Source organism: Malus domestica, chromosome 08 (assembly GCF_042453785.1).
Source record: "Malus domestica chromosome 08, GDT2T_hap1".
Lineage (NCBI taxonomy): Eukaryota > Viridiplantae > Streptophyta > Magnoliopsida > Rosales > Rosaceae > Malus > Malus domestica.
Window position 1 is genome coordinate 22,979,388 of NC_091668.1, and position 9,187 is coordinate 22,988,574.

Sequence of the window (9,187 nt, forward strand, 5' to 3'; positions counted from 1 at the left end):
ATGGAAAAACGGAAGATTTAAGCTTTGTCCTGAGTAACATCGAAATTTCAGTTGTTTCTTTTTATGTTTCCAAATTTATTTATGTTGTCTTTTAAATTTACTATAAATTAAATATTTTTTGCTAGAGTGTAGTCTAGCTATGAATACTCAAAATTTATAATTTTATAGTTATCTTAATTTTTTGTTAATTGTTATTGTTCTATGTTGAGTGTTTGTGATTATTCTTAATTCTGCAACACTAGTTGTTTGATTAGAAGAATTAGGTTGTGACCCGAGGAAATATCAAATATACTTCTTGTAACAAATGTCATGTCTTGAATAAGTGCCAGAAATGGACTAACATGATTCATGAAATTTTTTTACTGATTTTTCATAGTACATAATGAGTTTTTGGTTTTCTAAAGCTCTGAAGGGAATGAGTTGTTAATCAGGGATACTTTTTGTTAATATACTATAGATTTCGGGTTGGATGGTTTAGTGAAATCCGTTCTTAGTGTTAATTCACTTTTGCTTTGTTTTCAATTCAGTGTCATCTTTATTGGCATTTAGTTTCTTTGCATATCTTATTAGTCATCAAAATTTTTGTTTTATTTACTATTTTAAATATGCAATTATCACGATCAGTAAGTTAGATTAATCCAATCCTTATGGACTTGTAGTTGCGAGGAGATTTTCTTTGCAACTTTTGTTTAAAAAGAAAATAAAACTGTTTTAAGACCCCCTATCACATAAGTAGAAATTGTAATTAACTCTTCATGCCACACATTAAAACGATAAGAAAAACGTGAAAAATACTCATACCTGAATGTGAATAGAATGATTTTACTGCATTGAAATCAATAAAAATTACAACGATGAAACTAGATATGGTCCAAATACATAGCAATTAACAACTAGATTCAAATTCATAAAACAATTAAGCAACAACATACAGCCATCGATTAATCATTTCACTCTACTTTTCTTGGTGTTAGAAGCACCTGGTTGACCATTTTGTCCAGATCCACATAAGATAATCCAATAGGACAACTGGCCTCCTTTGCCGACTTCTTCCACTCCAAAGCTTTCTTTCTCATCTCTTTGCCCTCCTCCCCGTCCATTAACTTTCTCACAAGCCCCTCCACATATTTTCTTTTCACATCACCCTCAATCTCCAACCCAATGCCCCACTCTTTGCAACTGACCCTGCAATTGGTTTGTTGTTCCGCAAAAAAAGGCCAACAAATCATTGGCACCCCACCGCACACGCTTTCAAGGGTAGAGTTCCATCCGCTGTGCGTCAAAAACCCTCCTATAGCTGGGTGACTCAGAACTTGTTCCTGAGGACACCAACTTGCCAATAGGCTCCTATCTTTGGTCTCTTCCAAAAACTTCGGAGGAACCACAGCTGAATCCCCACCAACTAGGTCGGGCCTAATAACCCACAAAAAGGTCTTTTTACAATTTGCAAGTCCCCATGCAAACTCAATTAGCTGCTCACTTGTCATAACCGTGATGCTGCCAAAGTTGACATAAACCACAGAGTTGGGTTCCTTAGAGTCAAGCCACTCAAGGCACTCTGGTTCCTCAGTCCATAAGTTCGATCCGATCGACTTCAACTCGTTATCCGCCGGAATCTGACTGATTTGTAGATTTAGAGGTCCGATAGCGTAAACAGGTGGAAGCAGAGTTGAAAGTGCATCTAAAACTTCACGTTCGAAGTCATGGAATGTGTTCAAAATAATTGCTGAAGCCTTTTTTGCTCGTTCTGTCTCGACCAGAATAAAATCCAGCATTTGGTCATCTGGTTCTGTAGTTCTTATGAAGCTTGGAATGTCCTTCAATCGGATATCTTTCATTCCTGGTATCCAATCTACCACGGTATCCAAATACCCGTTTGTCAAATAGCTGGCATCTACAAATCCAATGAAGAAAGTGTTAACATTATAACTATTGCATGTAAAACGTTTAGTGGAACTTAAAGTTAAAAGTTATCAGAAAGAGAAAACAAAAAATTAAAAAAAATCAAAAAAAAAACTAAACAGATCAAGAAAAATAAGTAGTTAGGATTTTGTTTTGTTTAATCAAAATGTACCTTTAAGAGGGGTGAGACCCTTTTCAATGAGACGGTAAAACTGCATGTAGGCCAAGAAGCCACAAGCACTTGTTGTCCAGAAAAGCACTTCGGGAATCCCTAGTTCCTGAGCTGCATCAAGAGTGAAGCTCATGACACCATCGGAAACTATGCAACTCACAGAAGGCGAATCGCGTGAAGAGTTGAGCTTGGACAAAAGCTCTCTAAAGTGAGGCAAGCATGTTTTCTTAGTGGAATGACACAAAGATGGTATGTCTTGGGTAACGTTGGCATTTGTTGGAGGGAGCCCATCGGGAATGGTCTCGAACTGGAAAGAGGGAAGGCCGTCAAGGGAGTTGGAACCTCGGGATTTAAGGAGGCGTTTGTGGTTGAACTGTGTATTGACAAAGGTTATGTGAAAGCCTTTGAAGTGGAGGAGTTTGGCTACGTTCAGCATAGGGTTTATGTGACCTTGAGCTGGGAATGGAATGCAAACTGCATGCGGCTTTTCTGCCAAACTAATCGAACCCATTTTCTTGAAATCAAAACACAAACGCAAACACAAAAGCAAATGGAAATGAAAGAAATTGTGTGGTGGTGGTGGGAAGAGAAGTGTTAATTAGGATATTTTTATAGGGTAAAGGGTCGGTGTATAAATCACATGACTAATTTTTAATTAATTTAAAAGTCCATAAATCCGGCTTGTTATAGCTTTTATTGTTGATGACAGAATGTAAAATTACCAGCTGACTAGTTTTGAATTAATTTAAAGTCAATACGTCCGACGGTGTGAAATCGTGGAATGACAGAGTAGCATTTTCGGATTTGAATCTCATGCGGATTCAAATTATGTGAATTTTAAAGATCTTCACATTTAATTTAATTATTTACCATGTATAATACGGTCTGAAATCATTTGATTTTTTATTTAAAATTAAATACAAATAGTATCTAACAAAAACTAACATTACGATGTACTATAAATGGTTAGAATGAGAAAATTCTTAAGATCCCTACAAAATGAATCAGGAAAAGACCCTCTTCCGCATTTTTAATTTGCAATTCTCTTGAACCCCGCGATTGGGAGCAGACGCGCCATAATGATAGGGATTGCGTCCACATGCACAATTTTTTGTGATGTCTTCATACCCAAATGGGGGTCGGTATGATCGTTATCTTTCCCGCAACTGACATTTATTAATCATGACAATACTCAGTATCCAATTATTAGGAGAAATTTTTGGGAGTGACGGGAACCCCACCTCAACAAAGCTATGTAGTGTTCCCAACCTATTAAATGTTGATAGCTAGATGTTGTCATTTGTTAACTTAAAAAATACTTGAAAAAGCTGAAAACTCAAAAACCAAAAATTCCTCATAACTCTATTAACATCTCCGTTTCTTTGTTTCAAAAAAAAGTTTCTTGCGAACTTCAAGGGAAGTTGCAAACTCAATTCCCTCTTCTTTCTTTGAAAAATAACAACAATTCCTCTATTTCTCACAGACTCAAACCCAAACGAAAGTAGCTTTCTGTAGGTAGACTCAAAGAGGTGGAGGAGGAAGAGGAAGAAGATGAGCCCTGCGTGGAGTTCTGGGACGAGGAATAGGAAAGCTGGACGTTGAGCTGGGCCCTAGAACCGTAAAGGATGATGGCGGCTCGGTTGTAGGCATGGGAGCATCCTCGGTAGTGGCGAAGGTCCCGAGCCACTTGCGCGTGCGCTTACGCGGCTTACAGATCTCAGCCACCCATTTGCCCTAGCTCGGTTGGCACACGCCGCGGTACCTGAACTTCTTATTGTCAGGGCCTCCGTTGCCCTTGCACTTTCTGTTGTTGTTGTTGGTTATTTTTGTTGTGGCTGTGGAAGTGGTGGTAGAGCTGCCCTAAACCCAATTTAGCTTTCTGCAGGTATGATTTTTAATTTTGTTTGATTTTTATGGGTAGAATAAATGGTTTGAAAACCTTAAATGTTGAAGTTGTTTTCTCAGACTCAAACCCATATTTCAATTGAAAAGCTCTTGCACTGTCGGGCGATCACAAAAGGGCTACTGCTAAATTTTTTTGCTTTTCCAGTTTAGGGGTTTTCCAAATTCTGGAAGGAGACTTGGCCTCATCACAACAGGCTTCCAGTAATCTAAAGTCCATCTTCTTCCTCATCCTTGTGGTTTTTAGTCTTTGTCATTTAATTGGTGTAGCTTTGCTAGGATCTCTGTTCCGGTAGTGTGTGGTTAATGCTAATGGAATTTCAGCACTGTTTCTGAGCTATTGTTTGAATTGTTGTATCTAAGTATGCATTAGACATTCAATTGAGCCAATGAAGCATGTGTGCCAACGAATTTTGAAGAGTTCGGCTTGGTTTTCTCTCTTTGTTCTTTAATATTTAAGTGTGAGGCGCCTATTTGTTGACTAACTGGGTCCCTTCACTAAGTTTTTTTAGTAGATATTGTGTAATTTGCTTTTATGAACACTTCTTTATGCTGTCAAGTTCCCAAAATGTACAAGAAGATATCAAGTTTAACAAGTCACAAACTGTGATCAATCCAAATGCAGTGAAATTAGGGATTTTACACTTCAAAACTCAGTTAGCTTTAGACCGTAGGATTAGCATTTTGCACATGTGAGTATCATTGAATACAGCCTGTGCTCTATTCCATCCTTATACAACACTTGCAGAACTTCAAACAAACTCTGTTTATTACCTGTTCACAACTCGAAAATAAGAAAACCTTATGTCGTTTTACTGGAGCTACCAAATGCAATCTAGAGGTCTAAGCAAGAAAATTGGATGATCAATGGTTCATTATCAACTTCATTAATCATCTCTAGTCTCCACTAAATGGTTGAATATATCGATCCAATCCACTAAACAAATGTCGCCCCAAGATTTAATGAAGGTAAAGTTACAAGACTTCCCGTGTCCGTGTCCTGCATTCTATCTTTGCAAATCTGACACTTTAAGCACTATATGGGGTTAAATCCCAAATTCATTTATGTTTCAGCATAAACAGACATCACTATTTGGGGTTAAATCCCAAACTCATTTCTGGGGTTAATCCAAACTTCTTGTACCATCACATTTTAATCCAAAATCAAATTTAACCATTTTCAAGTCACATGTATTCTAATGTCAAATTCCAAACTTCCAAGCTACATATTCTAATGTCAAATTATGGAGCTTCAGATTTATGATAACAAGTCTGATATAGTACAACAAGAAAACATTCTCTCATGAACTTGATGTTTGTCAAAACCACTAAAATCTTGATGTGAAGTCTAAAATGATCAGAATTAGGAGTTACAAGCATCTTGATGTTCCTCAAAGCCACAAGGAAAGGCATCCTGCATTACATAGAATTTAACTTCAACAATGAATTTACACAAATAACTAATTCAAAGCAAAGGGTAGAAGGAAAAACACAATACCTAATTCAAATGTGTCATACAGTTTTGACTTTGGAGCACATTGGTGAAGGTAAAGTTTGGTGGGGAACATGACCAATTGTAGTTGGGACTCTGAAAGGAAAAAGAAAATTGTAATATATAAATATTGAGAACACCAACGCAAATTTCAAACCTATAAACTTGTTTACCTGATTAGATAAAGGCAAACCAGTCTGGACATTGGTGGTTGACAATTTCGTGGTTGGATAGAACTACAAACATTGATACGAGACCCAACATAAATAATTAAATAAAATATATAAAATATACTTAATCATACATAGAACTAGTTTACCTAATTTGATGAAGGGAAACGAGCATGTGCATTGGTGGTTAGTAAACTCAGTGTTGGATAGAGCTACAAACATTGATACAATATGGAACATGAATAATCGAAAAAAATATATATAAAATCTTGCTCAGAAATATAAACTAGTTTACCTGATTAGGTGAAGGGAAACAAGCATGGGAATTGGCAGTTAGCATTGTCATAGTTGGATAGAACTACAACAAATTGATCGATATCGAATATCGAATATGAATAATTAAAAAAATGTATATAGAAAAACCAAATCAAACATACAAATTAGCTACCTGATTAGTTAAATGGGAATGAGCATTGGCATTGGCAGTATGTGAAGGACCACCACTACTTGGTGGTTTGGATTTCTCTGAACAAGTAAATAACAACTACTATTAATATATATATATATATATATGAAGAATAACACAGATGTAAACATTTAAAATGTACAAGTTTCTTACTAGATGAGCCAAGAACATTTGATGTCTTCTTTTTATGTTTCTCCATATGACTTTTCAATCTAGCATTACTTATTCCCTTTGGCCTCACACTCGGAGGATTCAACACCGGTGCCTCATCAGATTAGTTATTGACTCCATCAGTATCACGAACAGTAGCATCATTCAAAACGTCATTGCTTTCTTTATTAGCAATTTCTTCCCCGTTTGACTTCATTTCTTTGTCAAGCAATTGTGCCATTTCTTTCAATTTTTTCATTGCAATTCTATGACAACTTTCTGTCTCAGCTCCCATACTCAATATACCATAAGCAATCCGCATCAAAGTATTCCGACGCTACGTCACTGACGAATTGTCACTTACATGTAAAGATTCTCCATGCTCATTTTCATTCCGTTCTTTCTTTGCGTATTTCGTCCACCGTTTCAATATGTATTGATTGGTATTTGAGAAACTTCTTTTACATTCATTACCCATAGAGCATGACGACATAACAAACCCATGGATTCAAACCTCTTGCAAATACATGAGATGTTTAAAGTTGAGGAGTTGAATTTGACAACATAAACTGTTCTGTGACCCTCCTCATTAAGTTCAAAGGTTTGGAAGGTTCCATCACTTTCAACTTCATGCATTTTTACCGCCAAACTGCCAACAAACTCATACGCAAGAAATTTATAAATTTTTCTCGTGTAGACACTTGCAGCACGTTTAAGAAAACCATTTTTTTTAGCTGCTGTAGAAGGCAAACCTTGCTTGCAACGAAAGGTTTCTTCTAATTCTTTTGAATGCATGCCATTTGCTTGTTTTTCATAATGAAGCACAAATTCAGTAAGAGTCATCGTTTTAGTAGACATACGATGGAAAACATTATTCATGCTCTCACTTCTTTGTGTGGATTTTATCCTCACAGAGAATGCATCTTGGCTAAACACTGGACACCACTTCTCACGAATGGCATAAAGACCTTTAAGCCATATGTTTTGTGCAACGTTAAATTCCTCAATCATTGCATCCCAAGTCTGCTGAAATTCTAACTCTGTTTGACATCCGTCAAGACACTTGTTGAATAGCCTCTTGAACTCAGGGATTCCATAAAGTGTTGGTATATTCCTTGTAGCATTCATTGATATGTGCCATGTGCATAAACGATGGCATGTCTCAGGAAACACCACCATAATGGCATTTGCCATAGCTTGACATTGGTTAGTGAAAATGGTTCTAGGCTTTCGATTCCCCATTGATTCTAAGAATGCCTCAAACAACCATTCAAACGTAGCAGTCTTCTCATCCAGCAAAAAGGCACAAACGAAAGGAGCACAAATCATGTTGTACTTATTGGTTCGATATGTAGTATCAAATATTACTACGTCCCCGAAGCACTCATAATCAATTATGGACCTTCCATCCCTCCAGAAAAAGTTAGTCATTTGATTTTCTTGATCAACTTGCACCGTGTAGAAGAACATTGGATCTTCAACTTGCTTGCGCTTAAAATGATTGATCAAGCTTTGAGCATCCCCTGCTTCAAGCATAATTCTTTTTTCCCTACTAACAAAATTGTAGCAATTTGTTTTCGTAAACCCAACATTTTGAGACTCGCCGACTTCTTCTGCTAAATACGAGTACGTATTTGTAGTTCTTATACCTGCATTCACCATGGTTTTAATCACACCCATATCATCTTCTAAAATTTTACGATTTGATCTTAAAAATTGTCTTTCCTCCGGCATTGCAAGTTCATGATTGTGTTCAGGATCAAAGGTAGAGACTTTCCACTCACCATCTTCTAGTAAAAATTGAATTTTGGCTTGGCAGCCTGTTCTCTCGTCCAATCTGTTAGTCTTTTTCTCTTCACAAGGGTCACTATCTTGCCTAAAACCTTCTTTTGAACAACAAAAATTAAGTGTTGAAAGATCTCCATTTTTGTCATATCTTCTCTGTTTCTTTCGAATGCTAAAGCCAGTGCGTGCTGCATACTCATTATAGAGATCATAAGCTTCTTGCTCATTTTTCACAATCTTTCCATACAAATCTCCAGCATAACTCTATTCAAAACTTACAATAGGTGGAGTTTTTTCTCGAGCATTGCATTGAATATTTTCTACATTGCCTTCGACATTAATGACTGCATTATTCATTGGGAGATCAACAATAATCAAATTTTATTAAAAAATAATATCATGACCAAGAGCAAAAAAGTAGTGTCCTATAATCATGCAAAATGTTTAAGAGCTCACACATACAACTTATTAAAAGGCAAAATCAAATACCTTGGTCTGGGTTTGAGTCTACTTGCAGAAAGCTACCTTCGTCTGGGTTTGAGTCTACCTGCAGAAAGCTACTTTCGTCTGGGTTTGAGTCTCCATCCGTAATACCTTGGTCTGGGTTTGAGTCTTCATCCATAATACCTTGATCTGGGTTCGAGTCTGTGAGAAATGGAGGGAATTGTTGTTATTTTTCAAAGAAAGAAGAGGGAATTGAGTCTGCAACTTCCCTTGAAGTTCGCAAGAAGCTTTTGATTTGAAACAAAGAAACGGAGATGTTAACAGAGTTATGAAGAATCTTTTGGTTTTTGAGTTTTCAGCTTTTTCAAGTATTTTTTAAGTTAACAAATGACAACATTTAGCTGTCAACATTTAATAGGTTGGGAACACCACTTGACTTTGTTGAGGTGGTGCTCCGTCACTCCCAAAAATTTCTCAATTATTAGAATGGAATCAGCTCTACGTAAATATACTGATTCGGTCCAATGATATTTAATAGTATTTAACTTTTAAAAACGAAAAACACTTCATTTTTTGAACTGACCAGCTCACAAAGTTAAAATATTGAGTAATTAATAATTAGTACTAATTATTCATTAGAATGTTAAGTAGGCTTTTCAAAAGTAGGATTTTGCACGTCACCTCATGTTTTTAGTATACGTACC

At 36.5% G+C, this 9,187-nt stretch overlaps 2 protein-coding genes across 2 annotated transcripts; both read right to left on the reverse strand.

Moving 5' to 3' along the window:
• Positions 1 to 798: 798 nt before the first annotated feature.
• Positions 799 to 2,663, reverse strand: LOC103423027 ((R)-mandelonitrile beta-glucosyltransferase-like). Its single transcript, XM_008361098.4, has 2 exons — positions 2,075 to 2,663; positions 799 to 1,894 (listed from the first exon to the last, which is right to left on the reverse strand). The coding sequence occupies exons 1-2, from the start codon at positions 2,583 to 2,585 to the stop codon at positions 951 to 953; spliced, it is 1,455 nt and encodes a 484-aa protein (XP_008359320.3). The 5' UTR covers positions 2,586 to 2,663; the 3' UTR covers positions 799 to 950.
• A 4,017-nt stretch (positions 2,664 to 6,680) lies between these two features.
• Positions 6,681 to 8,661, reverse strand: LOC103423056 (protein FAR1-RELATED SEQUENCE 5-like). Its single transcript, XM_029106388.2, has 3 exons — positions 8,529 to 8,661; positions 8,319 to 8,383; positions 6,681 to 8,276 (listed from the first exon to the last, which is right to left on the reverse strand). Exons 1-3 carry the CDS (start codon positions 8,659 to 8,661, stop codon positions 6,681 to 6,683), a joined length of 1,794 nt encoding a protein of 597 aa, XP_028962221.2.
• Between the last annotated feature and the right edge of the window lie 526 nt (positions 8,662 to 9,187).

Bases quoted from the DNA above. Each gene is read 5' to 3' on its own strand.
- LOC103423027 (XM_008361098.4), bottom strand. From the start codon at position 2,585: ATGGGTTCGATTAGTTTGGCAGAAAAGCCGCATGCAGTTTGCATTCCA. The intron at 1,895-2,074 runs GTACATTTTGAT...TTGGATTTGTAG, and splicing joins GGGTCTCACCCCTCTTAAAG to ATGCCAGCTATTTGACAAAC.
- LOC103423056 (XM_029106388.2), bottom strand. From the start codon at position 8,661: ATGGATGAAGACTCAAACCCAGACCAAGGTATTACGGATGGAGACTCA. The intron at 8,384-8,528 runs GTATTTGATTTT...TGAATAATGCAG, and splicing joins AGACTCAAACCCAGACCAAG to TCATTAATGTCGAAGGCAAT. The intron at 8,277-8,318 runs GTAAGTTTTGAA...TTGTATGGAAAG, and splicing joins GAGAAAAAACTCCACCTATT to ATTGTGAAAAATGAGCAAGA.